The 26,628-nt window shown below is 40.7% G+C and overlaps 2 protein-coding genes across 9 annotated transcripts; one reads left to right on the top strand and one right to left on the bottom strand.

The window, feature by feature from the left end:
• Window positions 1–141: 141 nt before the first annotated feature.
• ccdc77 (coiled-coil domain containing 77) lies at window positions 142–5,087 on the bottom strand. 4 transcript variants are annotated; one of them, XM_026176514.1, is made up of 13 exons: window positions 5,021–5,087; window positions 4,533–4,672; window positions 3,800–3,847; window positions 3,248–3,434; window positions 3,004–3,146; window positions 2,553–2,649; window positions 2,198–2,288; window positions 1,929–2,020; window positions 1,660–1,808; window positions 1,235–1,490; window positions 941–1,066; window positions 665–817; window positions 142–436 (listed from the first exon to the last, which is right to left on the bottom strand). In XM_026176514.1, the coding sequence occupies exons 3-13, from the start codon at window positions 3,832–3,834 to the stop codon at window positions 290–292; spliced, it is 1,476 nt and encodes a 491-aa protein (XP_026032299.1). In that variant the 5' UTR covers window positions 3,835–3,847; window positions 4,533–4,672; window positions 5,021–5,087; the 3' UTR covers window positions 142–289. The 4 variants fall into 4 exon arrangements, with proteins under 4 accessions (XP_026032299.1, XP_026032302.1, XP_026032301.1 ...); XM_026176517.1 differs by having other exon boundaries at window positions 1,929–2,017; XM_026176516.1 differs by lacking the exons at window positions 4,533–4,672; window positions 5,021–5,087 and adding an exon at window positions 4,468–4,511.
• Window positions 5,041–26,452, top strand: ush1c (Usher syndrome 1C). Of its 5 annotated transcripts, none has more exons than XM_026176509.1 (20): window positions 5,041–5,143; window positions 6,884–6,951; window positions 8,127–8,270; window positions 8,393–8,531; window positions 9,368–9,476; window positions 9,574–9,598; window positions 9,708–9,765; window positions 9,845–10,033; window positions 10,127–10,186; window positions 10,569–10,625; window positions 12,565–12,707; window positions 17,057–17,122; window positions 17,206–17,339; window positions 17,517–17,581; window positions 22,097–22,138; window positions 23,013–23,066; window positions 23,154–23,253; window positions 24,637–24,746; window positions 24,971–25,026; window positions 26,021–26,452. In XM_026176509.1, exons 1-20 carry the CDS (start codon window positions 5,108–5,110, stop codon window positions 26,031–26,033), a joined length of 1,668 nt encoding a protein of 555 aa, XP_026032294.1. In that variant the 5' UTR covers window positions 5,041–5,107; the 3' UTR covers window positions 26,034–26,452. The 5 variants fall into 5 exon arrangements, with proteins under 5 accessions (XP_026032294.1, XP_026032298.1, XP_026032296.1 ...); XM_026176508.1 differs by lacking the exon at window positions 5,041–5,143 and adding an exon at window positions 5,769–6,700; XM_026176513.1 differs by lacking the exons at window positions 17,517–17,581; window positions 26,021–26,452 and adding an exon at window positions 18,573–18,592 and having other exon boundaries at window positions 17,206–17,357; window positions 24,971–25,030.
• The last annotated feature ends 176 nt before the right edge of the window (window positions 26,453–26,628 follow it).

The following is a 26,628-nucleotide window of genomic DNA, read 5'->3' as shown; positions in this document are numbered from 1 at the left end:
ATCCAACATTCATCTGTATATGAAAATTTAAAAAACTGCCCAATTCCAAAAATAAAAATGACAACAATTTGGTTGTCACAGTAAAAAAAATTCAAAGCTGCATCTTTTTTAATTAAATATAAAGAACTGATTGTACACTGATTTAAAATAACTCTACGATTTTTATTAGTCCAAAGCACAAAATATCAACAACATTTAGTCTAGTTTTTAAAAATAAACACAGCAGAATAAGCAGCCATAACAGAGATAAACACAGCTACACATTACAGAAAATATCAGAGCATTATTCTCAGCTGTATCTTAGCTCATTTTCAAGTCCAAAGATTTTTGCCTTCAGAGCCATCAGCTCGCCCTGAACCTTTTTGGTCCTGGCATTGGTTTGTCGTACTTCATGAAGGATGGCTAAGTCCTGGTTGGGCCCCACATTCAAGGTAACCTGATGAAAAGAGAATCTCCCAGTCAATACTTACTAAAATGTGATTTTGGACATGAGCAAGGTGGAAAAATTGAAGGAAGATGGGTGAAGGTTTTGCTTAACTTTGTTTTGCATTAAAATTAAAGCCATTCACAGTGCTTATAATATGTAAAAACAAGCACAGGCATGCTGAGATCACAAATAACTTTCTAATAAAAATCAATTGGTCACACAGTTTGATCTTTTTACCTTCAGAAGCTGTTTTTCTACATCTTTGAGTTTCTGTCTGAGGAGTTTAAGGTCTGCCTTGAAGCCCTCCACCTCCATCACCCTCCTCTTCTCCAATGCCTCATAACGCTGAGTCATCAGCTGGAGGCGCTTGGCCATTTTCTCTGAACGCTCCTGCACACAGAAGCAAGGTATCAGTAAAAAGAAACTTGGTGATCGCCATCAACATCAGATACCATTTAATCAGAGATGTGTATAAGGCTTGTACAGACTGAACCATCAATCAAACTGGTGTACCTTGAATATTTCCCTGCCCACATCCCCTTCCTCTCTGATTTGGGACAGTTCTGTTTCAAAAGTAATGCACTGCTCCCTGTACATGTCTGCCAGACGGTTGGCTTGCTTCAGCTCCTCCTGCAATATCTGTTTGAAAAAAGAATAAAGAAAAAAACAGAGACTACAATGAACTCGCCAAAAAACTGTGATTTATTCTGAAGACATTAATAAAAGGCATTTATACAACCTCGCGAAATGGAATCAGGAAATACTTCTTACAGACTTTCATGAACACAAACAGATAGTTAATGTTACCTTTAACTCCTCTTTGTGTGGCTGATCTGACTCTGACTGAGGCTGAGGGAGGGCTGTGCTGCTGCTGGGCTGCCACGTTCGCCCCAACTCAGTGCTGACACCCCTGGCCTTCCTAAGACGGCTGTGGCAGGAGTCCAGTTCCCTCAGCAGGCGATCCTTCTCCACCATCCAGCTCTTCTCATTAGCTCGTGTGTCAAACTTTAGCTGTAAAAAATCTCTGGTGCTCTCATGCAACAGGTTCTGAGTTCGCTGGAGTCTGACATGTCAAAGGAGATAAATAAAAGTAAATCTGGAAATTTAATGGAAATTTAATGTCAGCCACAGAAGACAAAAGTCTAGAGGTTTGTTTTACAAACAGCTATAAGTCACAATGATAAATAACTAAAAATACAGACATCATAAACTACATAAACTATAAGACTAACTTGTCAGTCAGAGCAGCAATGCGGTCCTGATCTCTCTGCCGCTGTGCCTCGGCCTCCTCTGCTTTAATCTTTCGATCCTCCAGCAGAGCGTCCACCTGCTCTTTGGCCAGGCGAGTCTGCTCTTCCATTTGAGCCTGCAACGCCTCCACCTGGAGACATGTGCCACAAAATGTAAACACAGGACACACAAGAGAAAGAAATGTTTAACTTTCTGTAACAGATCATATAAATGAAATCGCATTTCAAGCATACATAAAGTGGGCCCATACCTGTAGCAACAATGTCTCTTTTTCATTGTTGTACTGTACCAAGTTCTCTCCATTTTCTCTATCTGCAAATTTAGTTCTCCTGCCACTCTCTGCTTAAATATAAAATCAAAACGGCATGGTCATTACAAAAGGCTGGTTTAAATACATAAGTAGTGATGACTTGATTAAAAACAAACAAAAACAACAACACAAATAAAATACATTCACATTTTCTTGAATAATCAGACGAAAGAAAATAATATTATTTGTAGAAAAATATATTTTCAAACCTTTCCTGGTTGCAGCAGGTCTCAACTTTGTTGGCCTAAGACTGAGACTTTCCTCCAGTCTTGACTCTGGGTACCTCTGTGAGATAGTGACCTGAAATATAGCAATAACAGTAGTACAACAGTATTTTTAACTACTCTGGGAGCTTCAATGTCATAACCCTAAACAACTGCCTGACTGCATTACCATGATAACAGCCAAACGGAGGCTTGCTTTTAGAAGGACTTTGCTAATATCATTAAAAATGCTGTAGTTCTGTTTAGCAGCACCAGCCAATCCAGTGTATCTTACTGAGATTATAAATTTGAGTTCAAAGCATCGACTCAGAAAATGACCTACAATGAAGTAAGCACGTACCTTGTGAGGAGGTTCCCGGTGGAAATATGTCATCTCTCCTGTATCAGGACCCACAAGAGCAAGAAGGTGTTGGATTTTCTTCCTGTCCTCCAGCTCTCTGTAAAACAGTGGCTAGATGGTAATAAAGTTTTATACACAGAAGCAACAACAGATAATGGTGGTTACAAGTTATCAAGATATCAAATGCCACACACCTACTGCTATCAGTCAAGAATAACTTGTATAGGCTTCAACTTTCTTAACGAAATATGTTAACATATATCTGTGCATTCCACTGGTTTTAATTATTAAAAATATGTAAAAAAATAAAATAAATACTTGGTCAGTTGCAGTAAGCCAGATGGTAAAGTAACTCATCACTATTGACAGAATAGTAATCATTCTCTGCAGGCACTGTGACTCACTTTTATCAATATTAAATGCTATACTTAAGGTTGAACTGTACACCTACCTGATCTTTAGTCTGTCGTTTTCTGCATAAAGCCGCAGAGACTGCTCTCTCTCTTGGAAAAGGTAGACCTGCATGTCACTCAGAGCACTCTGAAGCTCTGCAATCTCTCCTTCGCGCTGTCGTATTTCCCACTGTAGCTTATGCTTTCAGGGCATTATGAAGGGAGGCAAGATTAGTCAGGCAAAGATTCTTTGGCACAAATGGCTTAACATCAAAGCCTCTCACATTGACTCCCATCTCTCACCTGATCTTCAGTGAGGCTTTTATACTTTTCCAGCATCTGCAGCAGCTCCAAGTGCTCGCTATCAAACTGGGCAATCTTCTGTCTGTAGAACTCCAGAAGCTCTCTGGATGGACGCAGTTGCGCCAGACGCTCGTGAATAGGGGGGAGTGGCGAGTCAAGCTCCTGACCCGGGGTACGAATAGTAGTCCTGGTGGGTGAAAAACAGAAAAAGAAAACAAAGAACATGAAGCATTTTGAAGAAGATGATACTGGCATACAATTTACATTTGGGCATTGAAGACTCACACTTTGGTTGTAACTGTAACAGCTACAATATCACAGCACTTTACCAATGACATATAAACTGCGTAAAGGATTACCCAGGAATTTAAACCCATTTAGGTAATAACGCTTAATCCATGTGGGATGAGTCTGTAACAGTAGGGGAACCAGACTGTCACAATAAATCCAAGTATCATTTAGGGAGATTAAAGTAAAAAGCATTACTCTGGCTCACTCTGTGCTATGGCAACAAAAGTCCAGCGTTCAGCGTGTCAAATGCATGTTCTTTACCTGTGTGGTGTTGCATGTTTCTTTGGGGACCCCATCCTGTTGCAGACACTGTAAACAAAATGGAAAATACATATACAGATGCTTAAAAGGTTTACATGAATAATGAGTTGTTTTTAAATAATGAGCACTTAAAACAGTTTTGTGGTCTTAATATTCACATACTTTAAGAGCCCAATTATGTAAAGAGCATAAACGGAGTCAGCAGAACAGATATAATTATACAAATACTGAAATACATCATTAGAAAAAAATAAACACATCTTGTATTAGGAATTGGTGGACAAGCAAAATATTACCCTTTGCAGTATTTCTAATTATTATGACACGTTACATAACCGGTGAATACGTCAACTAAAAGAACTTCTAGAGTGGATTGCAGAGCTAACAGGGTAATTTATACCAGTCGTGTATCTCGGTTGCCACACACTGGGCGGTAGGGGGAGCGGGACTTTTAAAACCAGTCCGCTATTCTTGCCGAGGGATAATTTAACGCTTTAAACCCATATTAAACGGCCACGTCAATGATTCAGTTGGTCACAAAGAACCTGTACTTCACATAAAAAATAATCTATAAAAAAGAGCATGTCGTAGCAAAATGAGTAGGTATGTTTTATTTTTCATGGTGATGAATTCATGAGAAATAAGAAATGTCATATTATATAGCGCACCAATATAGCTGTCGTACGTTTTTCCAGGTTTTCTTTTCGCTTAAATACTTCTGAATTTTACTCACCCGTTACAACTTTAAACAGTCTAGCAGCACCGCGGTGTTGTTCTTTTGAAATCAGGAAGTTACCGCCCCTTTTTCTTCTTCGTAGGAACTCAGCCGTAACAGACGTTATTTTGCCACCTAGGGACCGTAGAGACAACAACCTAAAAATATAATATAATATTTTATTATCATGAATATATTTATTAAAAAAACATATGATGACGTGTGTTTAATTCGTTTATTTATTCAATCCTTTATTTATTTGTTTAATTATCAACAAATTAATCAGACTTAGCAAGAAGTCCAAGCGACACAGTCAACCCTTCAAAATAAAGGTCTTAATTATAAATTTGAGCTTGAAATAAAGCGTACAGCAATTAAATTTTGTGGACACGATGTTTTTCAATATTAAAAGTGACTATATTTACAACAAAGACCCCTTTAATTTTGACGAATAAGCATATCACTATAACATTTTTAACCGGAAGCTCCGATTGCAGTCCTACTACCTTGACGTATTGACCTCCGGCCGCTTCCCGTCAAACTTGACCAATGCTGAGATCTCACGTCGGACCGCTTTGTGGTGTTTCTCAACAATGGAGCGGAAAGTTGCTCGAGAATTTAGGCACAAGGTATGATAAAAATAACAACAGTTTTTACTATTTTACATGAATTAAATAGATGTTAAATGAAGCTGTTTTTTTTTCTACCTGGTTGTCTCTTCGCTGGCTGGCTCAGGTGTCTGCCGGTGAGATGTTGCGTAGACAGGCCTGCCCGACAAAGCGACGAATAAAAAACAAAACAAAAACAAAAAATCCTCAACTTTTATTTTAACAGTAATTCAAACATATCATTAGGAAATAAAGTTGCTGTTTGTTTTTAATGTTGTTGTAGTAGATTTACGGGTTTTTATTTAGCTGAAACATCTGCTTCTAATCTCATCTGCTGCCCAAGTGAAACGAGTGTCGGGGGATTTTGTCTTTTTGATGACACTTAAATCTCTTTGCACAATTTAAGAGGTTGCTGTAAGACTGTTTTCCCTCTTGATTGGTACCTTATTCTTATTCAGGTAAAAGTTATACGGCAGAGGTCACTATCGTAAACAACAAGCAGTATAAAATGTTATTAGGAGTCAGGATTCATTCATGCAGCGAATCAACTTGAAATTATACGTGTGTGGGCGGTGTTGACTACTTCCCCCCAAAAAGTCATCAGCAGCAAAGATAACAGAGGAAGAGAACACGATATGTTCAAGGCTTTTTCGTCCCCAGAGCATGTAGGGATCACCTCACAGCCATCTGTGCTGCACGCAGGCAAGCAGAGTCCCATATTGTAGGCTCTCCACAAAGGGCGCTTTCGCATTAGATAATGTGTCAGATACGAGCAGCTAAGCGGAAGAGATGCGACAATTTACGGGTTTAATTAGAGGCTGAGGGGTGAATGAGGCACAAATGGGCTTTGTTTCTGTTTGCGGCACTGTCTTAATTGTTTGGTTGAGGATGTTTGTCAGTTTTATGGTCTGATTTGCCTGAAAATTGGATTATTGTGCAATTTTATTGTGTTTTTATTTGCATAAAAGTCACACATTTTTATTCTGTAGGTACTACACTGTGACAGAGAAGCTCACTGTATGAAAACAGTTCTGATCTTTAAACCAGAACTGCTTGTCTGCCTAACAAGTTATCTATACTTTACTGGTTTATGGTGCCAAGGTCCATGTGGCTCAGTCTGCAGGAAAAAGAGAAGTTTATGACCGTTCACACACCCTGTGTGGCTCAGTGGCGCTGCCTTAACTTTAACCCCTGCAGAAATGGTCCTTGGAGGGTGTGTGCTCTATGATGCCTGTTCTTTAATTTGAGGTCTGATTATTCAACATGAGGCGTGCGTGTGTGAATGTTTACTTCTTTTTGAGATGTAAGGTGACACTCCGGACCTTCCTACTGCAGCCTCTCCTCATCCCTGTGGCCATTATTTCCTCCCAGGGGTTTGATGGTTAGACATGGGCAGCCCATTACACGTTTAGCACATGGACATCCAGGGAGTTATCTGAACTTTAATGTCTTAGAAAGTGAGGCTTTCAGCTTATTATAGGAGAGATTTTGCTGGAGACAGATGGTAAAATGTGTTATATCAGCGACTGGCCCAAACGGTTCCTTAAAACTATCCTGCTGCAACTGAACCGTCATCAGGTTTGTATGACTCGGACACACACACACACACACACACACACACACACACACACACACACACACACACACACACACACACACGGCTCACCCCCTGTAGCTGACAGGAAAACAGGGGAGAGATACAGTGTGTTTCAGGGGCCTTAATGAAGAAGGATGGTACCAGATGCTTGTGTTTTCTTGCAGGTGGAGTTGCTGATTGAAAATGAAGCAGAAAAGGATTACCTGTATGACGTCCTCCGCATGTATCACCAGTGAGTACCATCTGTCACTGCTCAGCATGTCTACAGAGTGTGTGTTGTATTTCCTCACTGATTTTTCACACTTTATGACTAAAACATTGATGATTATGGAATAGATTATGTCCTTAAATAACTTTGCACAACTATAGCCAAAAAGAGTTCCAACGAAGGAACTGTAGGCATGTATGGGTCTTTGTAGTATCTGTATAGATTTAAATACAAAAAACATCTTCTTCTGCTTCTGTATGTTTTCTCTAGCTTTTAATATTTTCATGAATAATATTTAGGAGCCATTAATCTTGTCCCTGACAGTTTTAATGCTCGCAGAACTCTGGTTCAAATCCTCCTCTGGGTCGTGTTTTTTGATGAAAATGTGGTCCTGGAGGACATGAGAGGGGGGAGGGATAGGTCTAGGTTTCAATTAATCTTTGTACAGAGGCACAGTCCTGTGACCCTATTGGTTAAGCCTCTGATCAGTTTCCACTGAGCTCCGACAAGCCTGGCCAGTTATCAACAAAAGCTCTTTTTATGTTCAACCTCCAAATGGAGCTAAAATGGCACATATTAATTATTCAAAAGGAAGGTGACCTGGAAGAATTTCATACCATAGCATTTACTTTGCTGCGTTAATTGCTGTTCCAGTTGCCCTTTATCCTGAAATTAAAAAAATACTCAAAGGGACATTTGGATGGTTTTTTTGTTTTTTTTATTGTGAGGAGAAAATGCCTGTGGCTCTAGAGAGATTGCTTTGTAAATCCTGATCAATTGCATCAGTTGGTGCAGAAGGTAAAGTACAAACGTTTTAAAAATCAGGTGTTTAGACTCTGATAGAAGTGAGATTTTCATCTCCTTGTCAGTGTCAAGGGAAAAATCCCACACGGATCAGGAAAAGAGTCTGGTTCCTAAACTGACCCACCTGCACTCTAGACATATCATGCTTTGAAAACCATTTGGCATATTATGAAACAAAAATGACTAAGCAATAGCTCTTTGAAACAATTAAATATGAGTTTAAATAATTATCTACATTTTTCACAGCATCCCAGCCTTTTTGGAAATCCCTTTTTTGCAGACTTTCTCATATTGTTTGGTTTTCAAGGGGAGCTTTCAGCGTTTTGTAATTGCATAAATTAGCAGATGTGGTAAATTGTTGTGAAACCGCTAATTATCCTCCTCTCACTTTCCAGGTCGATGGATTTGCGAGTGCTGGTGGGAGACCTAAAGCTGGTAATTAACGAACCAAAGCGTCTCCCCTTGTTTGACGCCATCCGACCTCTCATCCCTCTCAAACACCAGGTGGAGTATGACTTGCTCACCCCCAAGAGGTCAAGGTGAGTACAACATGGTTATTTATTGCCTTTTTAGCATGCAGTTATTGACCCTGGCATGCATTCACCTTATGTTGGCTTGTACATCTTGCTTAATATTTTCCTCTCTCACCTGATGTGTGCAGGAAGCTAAAAGAGGTGCGTTTGGATCGGACTAATCGTGATGGTCTAGGTCTGAGCGTCCGAGGAGGGCTTGAGTTTGGCTGTGGTCTTTATATATCCCAGATTATAAAAGAGGGACAAGCTGATAATGTGGGCCTACAGGTACTATAATTATAATTTATGTTTGTTTCTACAGATTTTTTTATTCTTTAAAAAAAATATGAATATACAGACTGGGGTTACAGCACTATTTACGAATCTATCCACATGCGGAATAATTATATCTCTTTATAATGGGGGTGGATTTAATATTCCTAGTTCTAGTTGAATACAAACAGAAAATGTCAGTAAAAGAGTAAACTTAAATTCAGTTAGTGCTTATTTTTTCCATTTAATCTTATGTTATATTTATTTAAAATTCTGTTTAGTTTTTACCCCTCTGCTGTCAAAAGCTAATTGGGTATTGTCATTACCCCACCCGGTGGGCAGGTGGGTGACGTGGACACCCAAGTTCATGAATGCAATAACTGGAGAACGAGGCAACGTAGGAGATTAAAATTGATACCACAGTGTGTCCACTAGGAGGCTGAGGGGTAGCGCTGGTGTTTGCCAGTATTTTTTTTTGTTTTGTCATGGAGCCTTTTATTTAATTCATGTTTTATATATATATACCATTGTACTTAATCTTTTTCTTTTTTTTATTTTTTTACATTTTGTGCTTTAGCTTTTTTTATAACTGTTATAACAAAGTAACTTTTTACTACTACTGAGACCTTTGATAATGGTGATCATTTCTGGCCTAATCAAATACAAGAATCTTCAATCGGAGATTTTAAATTTTAACTGAATAGATTTTTTTTTATTGCAAGTGTGTAGTGTTTTAAACCGGCCTTACATAGTGTAAAATAGACTTATGAAGGAAGCATTTGACTGTAAACCACTTACATAATGACATTTAATTTCTCATCTATGATATATTCTCCTGTCTTCATATATAGGTTGGTGATGAGATTGTGCGTATCAATGGATACTCTATTTCCTCCTGTATCCACGAGGAGGTCATCAGTCTCATCAAGACAAAGAATGTCGTGTCACTCAAAGTTCGACGTAGGTTAACCACAGACTTTGTGTCCATTAGTAGTGCCATTACCTGCTAACATGAAAGTGATCTAACTTGTGTTATCTTACTTATTTTTCTGTGCAGACGTGGGGATGATCCCAGTGAAAACGTGAGATATGAATCCACTTGTGTATTACTGTTGTAACAAACTGTGCCGTGCTCTAGAATACTGCTGCTGTGCAGGGCTGAATTCTCATAGTTTTTTCTCATTTCTCCAGCTCATCAGATGAACCCCTGAAGTGGCAGTTTGTCGACCAGTTTGTTTCTGAATCGGGGGTGAGAGATGAAATGCTACTTTCTTCTTAATGGTGTTTGTTTACCAGCCAGCTAAAAGACTTCTCCTGTACTCTTCAAGGAGAAAAAAAGCAGTGTGGCCGGTTTGGCATCCATTGGAGGAAAGGAGATCAAGGAGAAGAAAGTTTTCCTCAGTCTTGTGGGTACCAAGGGCATGGGCATTAGCATATCCAGTGGTCCAACCCAAAAACCTGGTATATACATCAGTAACGTCAAGCCAGGCTCCCTCTCTGCAGAAGTTGGGCTTGAGGTGATTTTTTTCTAAAAGACTGCAGAGATCGTATTAAATTATGATACTCGTAAATCTATTGACAGTGAATATGTGCGTCGTATCAAAATGTAGGCTGGAGACCAGATTGTGGAGGTGAACGGAGTGGATTTCACTAACATGGACCACAGAGACGTATGTTTTGCTTAATTTAATTATTTTTATATGTTTTTATTTCCTTTTTTAAAATTTCTCTTTGTTTTTAAAAAACTATGCCTCTCATGGTAGTAAAAGTTAAGCCCTCTCTCACTGCTTGTGTTTGTTCTCAGCTTAAATCACTGAGGTGCATTACCAAAGCCAAATTAGTGTTTAACCAGCAAAAATCCTTCCTGTGGCTGATGGCCAAAACCAAGCTTGCAACATGTTTCTATATTTAACTGAATAATTCACACGCTGATGAATGCAAATAGGACACACAACGCGGGCTCCAGAGATTGTCTGTTTTTTTTTTCTCTTTAATTTCATAAAACTGAACTTTATAAGTGCTATTTAAAATCCTCTGTTTCAACATTTCCAGGCCGTGAAAGTCCTGAAGAGCAGCAGAAGTTTGACTATTACAGTTCTGGCAGGAGCTGTAAGTACACTCTTGTTTTGAATACAAATGTACGTCAGGCTGCTGCTGCTGGTGGTGTAATGATGTGGGGGATATTTTCATGGCACAATTTGGGCCCATTATTAAAAACTGAGCATCGTTTAACTGCCACAGCCTACCTGAACATTGCTGTTGACCACATCTACCTGACAAATCTGGAACAACTGTGTGATGCCGTCATATCGATATGGACCAAAATCTCTAAGGAATGTGTCCGACACCTTAAAAAATAATTGCAGTGAAAGATGAAGGCAATTCATCTTTCATTGGATATAAGGGTCCAATCTGGTACTAGTTAGATGTATGTAATAAAGCGTCCAATGAGTGTATATAATTAATAAGTGCATAAAATTTTAGTTTATGCTTTTACTGCAGCTTGTTTAATCAAACCCATATGCAATGAGATGGATTTGATAAAGAGTCTAACGCTAGCAAGCCCCGATCGAGTCACAGATGAATCGTCAAATTTCATTGATATTTAACTTCTGTCCCCCTGATACGGGGCAAAAGGCAGGAGATCAGTTAGGCTCGGGGCTTAAGAAGTTAATAAGGGCAAAATCTTTTACTATTTTGCATAACTTTACAGAATAATATGCAGATGTGGAGAAACCTTTCAGATAAAATCACTTTCCTCAGTTTTGAAGCAACTTCTGAGAAAGCAGGTTCCTCTGAGAAAGTAAAACACTTACGGGATCATCTGTCATGGACGAAGAGACAGAGACTTCTGCCTCCTGCTTAATTTCTCCTTTACATTCCTGCATTGCTCAGATTAATCTGTCTGTTTGTTTTGGAGGCATAACAGCACCAGCCTGTGCTGTAGCCCCGCTGTCTGCAGGAGCGACATTTATCATCAGTCAAGTTACTCATCATGTTGTTTGCTCTGGGACTCAGTCATGAGGCCTGTGTAACAGAGACAGGCATTCACATCTTATTTATTTATTTCCTTGGTGCCCGTCTAATGTCGTTATCTGTGAGTATGTCTTTGTTTGGACGTGTGCAGTAAATCACCTTCAGGTCAGAGACACTTTAGTTTTAAAACGGCTTTTCATATTGGTATGATGTTATTTTTCTGCATATTTGGGGAACCCTGCAGCATTAAATCATCCAGAACATTTGCAATATGCAGTGTAACACCGTGATATAAAGTATACCTCTAGAATGCATTTTATAGCGTTTTGTTCCAGCAGTTGGATAACAAAATTGCAGTATACAATGAATTTAAAATTAAGTTAGAGCTATTCTGCTGAAACAGTGTGTATAATTAATGCTGATGTAAATCAGAAGCCATTTTCACCTGCTTTTATGTGGCTATACCTCATGCTATCTGCAGAAAATTGTTTATTAATCAGTACTGTGACATTTGAAAACATGCAAGAGCACCAAAAAGTGAGCACACCATCAGAAAATCAATACGCCAAGGTCACAAAAAGATGCATGTGGTCTTGAGGGATGTTTAGTGGTCTCTGTACCACTTCTCAGCAGAGGTAACAAGGACAAACACTTCAAGACTGACATATACAGGACACGACAGGAAAAAAAAGGGTCTGATGAATCCAGGGTCGAGACTTGTTACAATAACAGAAGAATGTATGAACAATGCCACAAACCCAGACATTAGGGTGTGACTGCTCTTAAGTTCAGCACCTGCTTCAGTTAATTACACTCGGGCCAAAAAGAAGAAGAGATGCAGCTATAAGGACAACACAGGATATTGTAATTATATACCAGTAATAGAAATTGCTGATCTACTCAATGATTCTGAGAGGCTTCAAGGATGTCAGGTTCCAAAAACTGACATCTCCCCTCTGTTCTCGGTCAGAGAGACTGGTTTGGACTTGCCTGTCAGTCTCCAGAGCTAAAGTTTGAGGACCCCTGCTGTATGTCTTTCCGTCATTACTGTCTGTGGCTCTCACTCTCTCAGGGCAGTGAGCTGTTTATGACAGATGAGGAGCGTCTGGCACTGGAGGCCCGCAGGGACGTGGAGAGGAAGGAGCTGATGCACCAGAAGAAGGTGGCACTGGAGACCAACAAAATCATTAAAGAGCAGCAGGAGAAGGAGAGACAGTGAGTGAACAGCACAAAACTTCTAATTAACCTTGTCCTGACACGAGATGGAGCTTCTGCAGTGTATGGTGGGAGTTGTATAGTTTATGTTGTAATGCAAGATGCTGACTTCATGCTAGTTAGCAAGCTTGCTGTCGCTTTAACTTCAAAGGTACGACGTTGATCTGACTCTGTTCAAACAGATGTTACTTAGGCTTTGGATCACACTTTGTTTTCAGGTAATCCTAACAGGAGAAAGCCTTACTAATGTAAATGCCACTAAGATATTTTTTTATGCTATAGATAGGTCATCAGTAATATGACATGTAAATGTTTGTTGTAGTAACTTTATCAGTGCTCTCACGGTGTCTTTCTAGGCAACAAGAAGCCAAAAACTTAAAAAACTGTTCGTATTGGAATCATATTCTTTAGAACAGGGGTGTCAAACTCCAGGCCTCGGGGGCCGGTGTCCTGCAGGTTTTAGATCTCACCCAGGGTCAACACACCTGAATCAAAGATTAGTTCATTAACAGGCTTCTGGAGAACTTCAAGACATGTTGAGGAGGTAATTTAGCCATTTAAATCAGCTGTCTTGGATGAAGGACACATCTAAAACCTGCAGGACACCGGCCCTCGAGGCCTGGAGTTCGACACCTGTGCTTTAGAAGCACCTGAACAATATGTCCAAATGAATATGGATGTTAGTTTGTGTCTGCTGGACTTTTTATTAGAGTAAAACAACAGCTGATGCCCCACTAATGGTCTTTCTGAGTGGAAAATAGGAAATGTTCACCAAATCTTACAGTTTGGCTGTGTGCAATACCACCATGGATTTCAAATCAAAAGATGTCACTAACCTGGTTATAAAACCCCCGAGAGTTAGTTTTGAGCCTCTGAAAGTTGGTGAATATGTGTAAAAATCCATCTAATTCCAAAACAGTTATAATAACCCCTCTGAAGTAAAGTCGTGTCTTCATTCTTTGCCACTGTGGTGGCGTACAGAGGCAAAACTACAAAAACTGTGTCACTGTCCAAATACTCATGGGACTAACCATAGATAATAAGCATATATGTACCCTTCAGTCTATTATTTTTCCTTTCCCACATAGCAAGCAGGTCTGGCCCCCGATCTGGTATCAAGCCGGCACTGCTGGTTGACTTCTGGCATGATAAGACGTATGCCATCCAGATATGGGCCAGGCCTGGCATAGATGGCACTGTCTATGTGATGGCATGCCACATCTGGCTCGATTGTGGTTTGGTTTATGTGGCCCAGGCTCATAGAAAACAGGCCTGGCCCGGATCTGGCATCAAGCTGGCACTTCTGACTGACCGGTGTCATGGCAGAGTGTATGTCAACCAGATGTGGGGCAGGTCTGGCAATGATGGCACTGTTTATGTTCCTATTTGACTATTTTAGTTAGAAGACCCAAATGCCATGTTGTAATACTATACTTCTATGAAAGCCAACATTTCAAATCAGAAAGGGTTTTATTGCCAAATGTTGAGCAGGTTTACAACATCAGGAAATTGCTGCGGTGCTTCAGTGCAAACATACTGTCATAAATTACGCTAAAATAGACATAAAAATAAGAATAAGAATTAAAAGTGCTAAGTAGATAGATATATACATGAGTGCAGGTGGTGATCAGTGCCAAACATGGAATGATGCAGTGAACACAGCGTAGGGTCATGTGTTAGTGTTGGGAACAGTCATATGGTTATTGTTCATGTGTTCAACAGCAGAGGGGAAGAAACTGTTCTTATGGCGAGAGGTTCTGGTGCGAATGGACCGGAGCCTCCTGCCTGAGGGGAGCAGGTCAAACAGACTGTATCCAGGGTGAGAAGGGTCAGCTGAGATCCGAGCTGCACGCCCCAGTGTCCTGGAGGTGTACAGGTCCTTCAGAGATGGGAGTCTGCAGCCAATCACCTTCTCAGCAGAGCGCACAACACGCTGCAGTCTCTGTTTGTCCCTGATAGTGGCTCCAGCGTACCACACGGTGATGGAGGAGGTGAGGATGGACTCGATGATTGCAGTGTAGAATTGCATCATCGTCCGTGTTGGCAGGTTGAATTTCTTCAGCTGCCTCAGGAAGTACATCCTCTGCTGGGCTTTCTTAATGACGGAGGTGATGGTGGGCTCCCACTTCAGGTCCTGGGTGATGGTGGTACCCAGGAAGCGGAATGAGTCCACAGAGGTGATGGGGGTGTCAGTCAGGATGATGGGGGGGAGTGGGGCTGTGTGCTTCCTGAAGTCCCACTAATGCAGGTTTGACAGGTTTGTGAGTGTACACTTTGTCCAAAACCTAGTGAGGGTTTACTCATTTTTGCCAGTGGGTGGCTGTAGCTCAGGTGGTAGAGTAGGTCACCTATTGATTGGAAGGTTAGTGGTTCGATCCCTGGGTCCTCCAGTCTGCATGTCGTGAGTATGAATGTAGTTAGGAAGCACTCAGTTAAGAGAAAGTGTGTGGTTAGGAGAGTTGAAAAATGCTCTATAAGAATCAGGCCATTCACTGTCTGAACAGAGTTTCATAATGTTACTTTTGCACTATTATTAACATGTTGTTATTACATGGCTTAATTAAGGTACACATTAGGCTGACATCTGGGGCCAGAGCTGAAACTGTTCTGGGCCAGCGGTGTGTCTGCAACTGGCCCGTGGCTGCACACAACTTACACATGGCCCACATACCGCAAAGAATGACGGCCCTTTGGTGGCCCAGACAAGGTTTGCCAGAGGTAATCCACACATGGGCCAGCAAAACCACCAGTGTGTCTGCAACTGGCCTTGTGCTGGCCCATATGTGGGCCACCTTTGGCAAACCAGGTCTGGGCCACCAAAGGGCCGTCATTCTTTGCGGTATGTGGGCCATGTGTAAGCACATTGTGTGGGCCAGACCCGGACCATACCAATTTTGCTATCTGGGTTGTTGATAAAGATCCTGAGATAATTTGATCCTGAGATCATCTTAAGACTCACTTATTCAGACTAGCTTTTAATTAGATTTGTGCTGTATGTTTGATTGTACGTTTATCTGTTTTATATTATTGTGAAGCACTTTGTGGTTTTTATCCTGTGAAGAGTGCTATATAAATCAATAAAGAAAGTAAATTACAATTTAAATGAGTTTTTCCACCATTAAAATGTGCAAACAACAAATTTTACAGAACACTGACAAAAAAATTGTTGTGATAAAATGTCACACAATTACTAGATGCAAATTTAGCCCTCTAAAAGGCTTCACCATTGGTTGTGTGGAGTGGTCCCCTGACTTTGCTCCTGCAGCTGGATGTGAAAATCATGGGCTGTTTAATAAAACATTGCCAATGAATTATTATCAAATTCCCCTTCATTACATTTCATAATGTTAAGGCATGGTCATACTGAAACCACAGACAATATCAGGCAATGAGAGTGTACTACCTTTGTAAGCAGATGAAACAATTTATGCAAAAATATGGGAACTCCGGGCAAATGTTATGCAAATAACGAACATCAATAGGAGGCTTTTTCAATGATTAAAATGCTGCTACTTGTTATTGTAACAAACAGGGGAACAAAGACACTCAGTTCATCAGCTGGAAGGTTATTTTTTGTGATCATTCACAGAGCACTGCTGTCAGCCTAGTATGCCCTCAAGTGTACAAAGTAAACTAACAACTGGGTCAATAATCAGAGATGAAATGTCATCATCTAATGGGAAAGGCGTTGACTGATGTTCCCTCAATATTTTCCAGAAAGCAGTCTTCTCTGGATCCAGTCAGTCAATTAGTGACTGATTACTTATTTATTCTTTTCCCACTGATCTACAAACAGATGATTGCAAAAATGACCAGCTGTGTGCATCAGAAACATTAATCAACAAATACACAGGAATACTCTTTAATCTAACTTATACATCTTATAATGTTCACTTTATTAAATCATTTACAAATTTAGCCCGCTGCTTGTAAATTCAGAGGATACACTTGATAACCTCAGTGCTTTCAGTTGTAATATTCATCTCCAACAATACCTGGGAATGAATAATATGTGTGTATATTATAAATTGACACGCAAAAGGAGACAAGTTGTAATTGCAGACACCAAATGGCCAAAGCAGTAAAACCACCTGCACCACGATGGTCACCTAAATGTCAAAGCATGGACACGAGACGCTGGCAGAGGATCCTTTGGATCGATCGTGGGGGGTGGGAATCCTAATTAACTGCTCTCTGGGGATTTTGCAGGCCGATGGGTTGCCTCTAGATTATTTAGCTGGCTCATGGGTGTCAAAGTAACATCTATATTCCTTTCGCCCACTGGTTGCTGATTAGAGCCCAGTACACTAACATGTTGTGTAAATGGAAGATATTGGTTTGTTTTATAGACGAAAGATGGAGCTCTCTCAGAAAGCTGCAGAAGAGGAGGAGCGTTATCAGAAGGAAATGGAAAGGTGCACAACTGATTACTTTTAATGTGATGAACTTCCAAGCAAATATTGTTTAAATGTGTATATAATTTCGTACATCTCTGTAGGATTGAAGCTATGGAGAAAAAACACAACAGAGAGTGGGAGGAGGACTATGGTACTGACAGACCCAAGAGCCCTAAATCCAGTCCAAAGGTCCCATCACCAAGAACCACCCCAACTCCAAAGGCCAAAAGTTCTCGTAAGGACCGACAGCAGTGTCTTCTTTTTAAAATGCATGAATCCTGTGTTTCGTTCTGAAACCAGCGAGGCGCTCGTGTTTTACTTCATTCACCCAGTTTCTCTGCGCTCTCTCTCTCTCTCTGCCGCTGCTGTGTGCTGTGCTGCTTTTTATGACCTCTTCTTTATGCTGATGAAGTCAACTCTTTCGCTGAGGAAGATGAGGAAGATGAGGAGGATGAGGAGGACGAGGAGGACAGAGAAGTGAGTGTGGGGCCTCAGCTGACATTGTGACAGCTGTTGTAGGTGGATGTCTGCGCGAAGCGAAGCAGCAAACGCAAAGACAAGTGCAGGATTTCCTTTGCCAATCACAGTTTCACAATGGGAGTCTTATGTTTGTATTATTACCCCAGCTGTTTTTTTGTTTTTTTTTGTTGGTAGAAGCTGCTGAAAGTTAATGCCAGCACATGTTTTGCATCACTTGAAATGCAGTTACAACTTCATTTTTTTTATTTGGACAGCATGAATGGATTCATTTCTCTCTTTGAGTGCTTTGTTTGGCTGGGATGATGGAGTTTGATGTCACTGTTTAATCTGAAATCATCCTTGTAAGCTTGACCTGTTCATTTCTGTCTTTAGCATTTGGCTGGTTTTATCGATATGAGGGGAAACTGCCATCATTACGCAAGGTACTGTCAGCTGTGTGGGTTCAGTTTGCTGTGATGTCTTCTTATAGTGTTGGTTAGACGTTTAAAATCAGGGCTTTTGCTTTTAACTTTATTCACTAAGTGAAAGTGGTTTGCTAGGGTTTTTTATTCATACACTGTGTGGTATCACTAGGCTTTATTTGCCTGCAGTGCTTTTGAGTTTGGATTGGCAGATTTGCCTGTCCCCGTTCCTTCCTTGTATTCTGACTAACTGGTGATATGTCAGAAAGGAGACAAAAAGAAGAAAAAGAAGAAAGTGTCCAACACAGACACACTGCAGGAGCAGAGAAAAAACAAGAAGGAGATGGAGTTTGAGCTGAAACTCGCCAAAGAGAAGGAAGAGATGCACGAGCGAGAGAAGCAACTCAAGATCAGTCGGCTGGTTCAGGAGGTATGTGGAGGGGGTGCAGAGGAGCAAGCGCTGAGTTCAGCTGCATACATCGGTTATTTTATAGATCAGCGTGCAAGCATGCGTGAAGGACTGACTCCTGTTGTGTGATGCTGCCTGGCTCTGACTCTGTACCAGGTTTCAGAGACGGAGAGAGAAGACTTAGAGGAGTCAGAAAAGGTGCAGCACTGGGTGGAGCGTCTATGTCAGACACGACTGGAGCAGATCTCGTGTGTGGAGAATGAATCCCCCGAGGTACAGAGTGAGACCTCCTCTGTCTGAATGTAATTTTATATGCAATGTTTAAAATACTGGTTAAAGAACATATATACTGCTTTGAAGGCACAGCAGCCCAACAATAATGAGCAAGGTGGCATCGGTTCACTCATTTGCATGGAACAAAAACAGGGAGACTGCACCATGAGCGGAATATTAAATGCAGTCATTTGTTTGTTGAACAGAATATTCAGCCAGTCATGTTTTTGTGTAATTTGGTAGAAAAGTTCAGGCGGTATTTTTTTCTTAAGGTGCATTCATTGTGAAATGGTTTAAAAAGTGAATTAACGTGAGGTGAAATTTTTTCCATTTCATTCTGACTTCTAAGCTCTCCCCGCCACGCTCCCCTGCTTCTGAGCCAAAAGTGAAGCGTTTTCCTGGTGGTCTTCACCTGGCCACCACTGATCTGGACGACATTAACCTGGATGAAGTGGATCAGAGCTTGAGGGGCCCATTAAAAAGACTAGCCCCCACCCAGCCCAGCACCAGCCAGCCACCCCCTCCCTTGCCTCTCCCTCCACGCTCGCCCAACCTGAATCCAACCATCCATAACTATCCCCCCTCTCCTTCTCAGGCGTCCCCACAGCGCCGGCCCCCTTCCCCACCTAATGCTAGGAAACCTCCATCTGCCTCATCCACTTTGACGAATAAGAGGCTGAGACCTCAGCCGCACCCCCAACCTTCCTCTCATTACCCGTCTCGTGTGTCGCGACCTCCATCGTCCCCTCAACCTGCTCCCCGGCCCCCTCCGCCCCCACCCCCTCCTCCTCCTCCGCCGCCCCCACCTCCTCCACCACCGCCACCTCCACAGCACTCTGAAGAACAACTTGGCACCATCAGAGTGTACCAAAACCATCATCACCAGCATCCCCCCAGTCCACCAGAACCCAGGAGTGAGTGGGAGGCAGGCAGATATCTCCCCAGAGGAGGGATTTACTCGTCTAACACTAGTGAAATGTCCTACCCCTCCAGTCCAAAGGTCAGAGATCCTCATGTGTGAAACATGTGAGTTGCTATTGAAGATGTAGATTGCTACATCTTCAATAGCAACATTAGTTTTTCTTCAATGCGTAGGTTTAGGTGCATGTCGTCTCTTATGTGTTCGGATGTTTTAATGCATGAAGAGAGAGCAGCACGTTCTATCTACAGTGAGCTGCTTGTGTTTCTTTGTAGTGTGTGGTTTCTTCTTTCTTCTTATGTTTGTGCGTGTGCAGTTGGGCCTCTGGGGTTGGCAGTAGATGCTTTTGAACTCTCAGCCATGGTGTGATATCTGAGAGAACGGGTGTGGGTCTTGGAGTGTCTTGCGCTGATATTTTCCTGAGTGGTCTGTTTGTGCCAGAGGGCTGAAAGTTTCATTATATTCCACTGTGGCTCAGGTAATGAGAAATACATCCCATGCCAGTCGTGTTTCAACTTCAAGCAGCCCGCTGGTGAGTCTTGCTGCAAAAGGTCATGCTGACATTTGTAATCGCACCTTCTTCTTTTCTTTTTTTTTGTTCATTTAAAATAATGTGCTTTTCCAAATAAGCAAATATATATATTTCAATACTACCCTTTGCTCAGTTGTTGCTTGGAAACCTGGTCTTTCCCCATTAGCAACTAGCTCCCAGTCCCCCCAATCAGAGGCGTCAGATGGCCCCGGTCATGTCTAAGCCTGTCATGCTGCCTCAGTCACAGACCCACCGCCCAGATCCACACAGACCTGCTCTACGATCTGATGGCCTGGTAATAAACACATTACACTGCAGTGAATTTTCGAATATTCTCAAGATAAAAACCATTGGTAGCTTAAAAGGGTCATCAGACATTCAGACTTTTGACACAGCATGCCATCAGCCGGCTGAAGAATTACTCTTTGCCTCATCTCAGACTCCTGATGAGTTTCCCTGATTCTCCAGCTGTTTCCCAGTCTGTAGTTTTCATATTATAAAGGTGACCAGTTAATCTTCTTGTAATAAACTTGGATCAAACTGGGCAGGCTATGAATGTTAAAATCTGCATTTTAAAATTCAAAAGAACAGCTTTGTTTTCCAGTAACTGTCACAGAGTCACAACACAACACACTTCAGCACTGATATGCTGAAATGAGCCATTAAGTGATTATTATTCATAATAAACAGGCATTTTTGGGCACAACAAAACATTTGATGGCATTAATAGAATTAATATTTTTTTGTTTTATTGTAATCAATAAAACCATCAGTTTCTTAGTAGCAATTGTTAGTTGCTGGCATAGTGTAATGTCAATGTAAACAGCCAGCAATGGTAAGCTGAAACTGTGTTACAGGTAAATGTAGCTAAATGTGGTCAGAAGTCACCCGGACTTTGAACCAGAGGGGGCAGTAACACACTGCTGCTCAACCTGGTCTAAAGTTTCATCTTTAAAGTGTTCAGACTGGACTAAAAGTCTTTACCTGCTTTTGTGTTTCAGCCTCCTGAAATGTTGAAACGGATGGTGCCTTTCAACTCGTCTTTTAAAACAAACAACAAGCGACAAGTAATCCATATGTCAACTTCTCCATTAATACTCTGCAGTGCTTTTCTTCTGTTCTTTTTTTCTTTTTTTTAATCTCCATGCTTACGCCTCAGGTTTGGCTATTGAGTGAAACCTCAGTGATGGCTTCTTCATTTTTCCCCATGTGCATCACTGTCTTTTGATGTAGCTGAGCTTCTATTGATTTGGAGTAGATGATGATATTGTCTACTCCATAAAGGAATGCATGTCAAAGGTTTGGTTTTACAGCAGTGATGGCAAGTGATGCTTTGAACTCTCTCATAGAGGCTCACTGAAGACTCCAAGTGGTTGAAATATCTGTCTACGTGTTTCTTGTACAGTCTACATAACCAGAAGAAAGGAACACGGTTGCTTTACGCTTTCATGTGGCTTTAGTTTAATATTTAAACACTACACCTGTTTGCATTGCTTGATGGCTCCTCTCTCCAGCCACAGCAAATCAAAACGTACATTACCAATGAATTCATCATCTATGTCCAACTTTGAGCCACTGTGTAACAACAGGAAATGAGCCTCTCTGACTCATAACTGCGTAAATGTGATGTCCGTTTGCTCTTGTTTCCTTCCTATGAAATTAAACAGCCGTTTAGAATGATTTGTGAGTTTTTTCTGCCTGTGCATGTTAGTGTGAATTATTGTCTTGATAACGGAATTAAGGGGTGAGGCTTTCAAAGCAACTGTGTTACGCCTTAAAAGCCGAAGTGCTTTTTTAAAATAAATGACTGTTTCCCCCCTTTATCAGATCAACATAGGAGTGATTGTCAAAGGAAATCTGGCCAGCACACCATGCAGTGACTTGTTAAACAGCTCATGTCTGCAGTGATGTGCTCTTTATTAACTTCCTATTGACATATTGATCATTTTTAATAAACTGCCTTTTGATTCTCTTTCAGGGATTTCAGAAATATGTGGATGACTTTGACCCCTACTCCATGGTATCGTATGGCCAAGCCTAACACTACAGCTATGCAGAATGTGCTGCAGATAGTATAAAATCACAAATAAAGACTGTTTAGAGGAATTCAGTCCAAAATTCAGTTTCTGCTTTTTCACGAGCCACAAAGTTTCTTACAAAAGCAGATGATTCTTTGACAAATCCTCCCAAAAGCCATTATAGCATATGACCCTATATAATCATGTCTTTTTTTAAGCTTTCTGCTATTGCAGTCTATTAAAATATGCAGTGAGGCTTCAAAAAAGATGTAAAGTCATATCTCAGTAACAGTTTTATCAATCAAAATCAAACTTTCAAAATTCAACCTCTTAAGCAACAAAAATGGTCTTACTGTATTTGACCACTAGAGATCCATCATTTTTATATTTGTGAAAATATAAAGTTAATGGTTTTGTTTACAAGCATGTGATCAGTAGATAATCAAGACAGCTGATAGGCCTAATTACTTACCTAGTGATGTCATTAAAAATTGGTATTGCTGACACAATTTATAAAGTGGGAGAAAATGATAGGTTAAAAAACTAATTTAGTAATAATATCAATAAGTGACAGGTGTCAGCCGGTAAATAAACTAGACTAAATACTGCTGCATAACTAATTTCTGGTAGCTAGCCAATAGATCAAACATATTATAATTATCATTAACAGTTTGATGTGAAACAGGCAGCTTTTCATTAACTTAAAAAGCTGCAGTGATCTCTTTTTTTCCCTACAGTCCTGCATTTTAAATATTCTTTGTTTGTGGCTAAACACATGTTCAAAGAGTAGCGAGCTATTCATTATGCTGCCACCTCATTCGTTTTATTGATCAGTTAGTTTGTGCCTCTCCATCTGCGATCCTTTCTCTGTCATAGTTCTCTGCGGACCAGATAGCCGGCCGAGATGTGAGGCAGCTGCGAATCAAAAAGGTAGGCAGAGCCTTTGTTGCTGTGAGGAGAGGAAAAGGAAGATATTCAAGAAAACGACTCATGGTGTGTTTGCTTATCATTCTTAAGGATGGAAACCTTGACCTGGCGCTGGAGGGGGGAGCAGACTCTCCTTTGGGGAAGTTGGTGGTATCTGCAGTGTATGAGGGTGGTGCTGCTGATAAGCACGGTTAGTTCATTTTTAATCTCCACACTTGCATGTCATGATTTCTAAAAATCTGTATTTCAGTTTTTTAAAGCTTTGCTTTAAAAGCTACTGATGTAGTGGCTTCATTCACAGGCATGTTGACCTCAGCAAAGGTGGATGTTAGTGAAGGTTAACTCGCTAAATACAAGTGTCAAAGTCTTTGAGTCTGTTTACTTAAACTGCTTGTTCTTAACAAGCCACATGACTTTGTCCTGCTAGCGTCAACAGCTGGAAAACCTAAACATCCACATTAGTTCTTGAAGCATCTTGTTTTCTTTGCCACGGTTTGCTAATCAAATCTGGTGCTTGACTAGTGGCAGACGGACTCATCAACAGTGTGTAGTCTGAACAAATGCTGGACATGGAGATGCACAATACAAACTGGTGTAAACAGCAGTTTGTCTTTGGTTTTTCCTACTGAGCTGATCAGCCAAGATGCATTTTTTTTTCATGCCCTTAAAACAGGTCCTATTCCTACCTAACAGAACAGGAGTTCAGTTCTGCTTTATTTTGTTGTGCCAATTCATGTCAGGGCACTTGAAATTATAAGGTATAGACCCTGAAATAATAGAATGAGCTGACCATCATCAAAATGTCTTATAACCTGGTGTTCCACTCCCTCAGGTTCCAGCAACATACACACCAAGCTTGAGGTGTTTTTCCCTTTGAAATCCTACTCGGGGTAACCTTTGAAGCTCTTTTTTGAACTGAGTGATTTCTGTAATCAGCATCAGAAGTTAGCGTGGGCGGTCTCTCCCTATCTTGTTGATATGAATTGAGGTGTCATCAAGGGTTCAGTGGCAGAGATTCATTTATTTATTTGTAAAATATATATGAGGTGAATATTTGTGTGTGTGCCTCTGGTTGAATGAGTGGCAGTCCTGTTCTTTTTGTAGTAAAATTACATCATCAGGGGCATTGTGATACGGTCTCTGACCTCAAAGGGGATCAATAAACCTCCTTATTGTGACATGCACCTTTGCTGTGACAACAGGCACTGCGTTAGTTATCAGTGTTATCCAGGCATACTTAAACCTGTGAACCTGAATAGCCAGAAAATGTTTAACTTTTTTGAAACTGGAGTATTTATTTAACCTTCTGACAAATTAAAAAAACAAACAAGCAAGAAATTAAATATCAATTTGCATCATTTTTGCAATATATGAAATATGATACACTTGGTGTTACAGGGTTAAGAACTGCTAAAGCAATCTAAATATTATATATATATATATATATATATATATATATATATATATATATATTTTTTTTTTTTTTTTTTTTTTTTTTTACATTTACAGTGTTGCTATTGTCTCCTGTTGATGCTGCTGCCCAGTTAAATATCTGTGACATCTGTCTTTGTAGGTGGGATTGTACCCGGGGATGAACTCATGGCTGTGAATGGGAAGATCCTGATTGATGCCACACTGACTGAGGGGCAAAACTCTCTGACTCGAGCCTGGAGCAGTGGAGGGGTATGACTCCAGAGATTCAGATTAAATGAAACGCCATGCTCCCTCCCTCCCCCTTTTTTTGTTAAGTAGAAATTTCACCCCCTTAGTGCAGCATGGTGTTTTATTGATTTTCATTAAAAACCTTATCAACCCTGATTGATTGTGTGTGTTGTAGATTCAGTCGGGCTGCTTGAGTTCATAACTCCTATTGATTCAGTCACATGCAAATTGGTTTTCACCCCCAGGATTGGATCGATGTGGTGATCGCTGTGGCCCCCCCAAAAGACTATGAGGATGAAGTGTAAGCATTCACGTTCTTCTTATTATTTATGCAGCATTTTGTTAGAAGTTTAATGAAATAAAATGGATTTTGTTCAGGTGTTTATAGGTGTGTGTGTGTGTGTGTGTGCGTGTGTGTGCATGTGTATGCAGCCCTAAGTCAGCATCAGTCAGTCACACCGTGAACAGAAAGGTGTTTGAAGGCAGTGCAACACTTTACAGACATGGCTACCTACTTCAGCACTAGCCCTCCCTCTCCTGTACCTCACCCTCATCCTGGTAATCGACGTAGTCTTCAAACCTCCTCTTCTTCACTGCACGTCCCGGGGGATGTTTGGTGTGGCGCTTGTTTTTATTTGGCCCCATTTTTTTTGTTGTTGTTGTTCTTAAGGGCATGTGACAGTCTCCCTGTCATTTAGAGGAAAGCAAAGAATCTCTCTTCCTGTTATAGCTCGGCTAGTGCCACATAAAGAAAGTGTGACAATAACTCTATGTGGACACAATATGCAGCTTATTTAGAAAATGTCACCTCAAGACAGCCTGTCCAGTGATAAAGCCATGCTGTTTGAGTGAAGACATTTACAACTAATGCGATCAGTGACCTGTGCCTCCATATATCTGTCAGATCACAACCCAGGGAGTCATAAATAAACGCATCCATACACGTAAGGCCTCTGTGGTACCTCATGAGGTCATGGACACTTGTAAAAGCAGCCTAGGACTCCTGCCAGCCTTCAGCAGTTATTCTGATTCATGTTGTTCAATGGGACTGTTACATGTTCTGAAACCAGCCCATTCCCAGGGTTGGATCTGGAGTGTTTTTGATATAAAGATAAATAAAATGATTTCATGTTTTTGGTGCTCAGCTGCATGTGTTGGCCTGTAGTGCTGAGTGTGAAGTGACTGAAGTTTTTCCAGCGCATACATTTGTTAACAGTTAATAAAGCACAGCGGATTTAATCTTTGTGTTTGATGCAGTTGAATAAAGTAGATCTGACAGATCTTTTCTCTTGCAGGACGTTCTTTTGATCTCATCTACAACCTGCCAAGAAAACCAGACTAATTGAGAAGCTTATAATTTTTGATTCTTCCACGATTCACCAATCGCAACACGACACATCAACTTGCCCAACATGGTCTTTTTGTCTTTACTTGGTTTTTCTTTCTAAAATTGAGCCATGCTGTCTATATGAGCTGTCACTGTCTTGGCTTGATAATGGATGGTCCAGTCAATATGCAGTTGTCACCACCAATCTTCATCGCTTCTTCTAATTTAGACACACCTGAGCTTTCCTTTCATCTGTCAGTATAAGAAAGGGGGGGGAAAAAAAGACAATTTGTAATCAATAGCTCCTCTTAAGGACATGAAATGAGGTTGTGTTGTGCATGCTAATTTTTCTGCTTCATGTTTTCCTTTTTAAACACTGTTTCTAAGTTAGTGATGCAAAAAAAATACATGTAAAAATAAAAAATAATTATGCGAGTGCGTGTCAATGCCTTTTCATTATACACTGTATATTTTTATGATTTAAGCTTAATTGATCCATATTCTTCCTTGCTTATCCCTGGTAGAGTAGGTGTTCCAGCTGTTATGGAGGGGGGGCTATTGAAGTGTAGCATATAG

Source organism: Astatotilapia calliptera, chromosome 7 (assembly GCF_900246225.1).
Source record: "Astatotilapia calliptera chromosome 7, fAstCal1.2, whole genome shotgun sequence".
NCBI classification, from domain to species: domain Eukaryota; kingdom Metazoa; phylum Chordata; class Actinopteri; order Cichliformes; family Cichlidae; genus Astatotilapia; species Astatotilapia calliptera.
Note: the sequence above shows the minus strand (reverse complement) of the source record. Positions and strands in the feature narration are given on the sequence as shown.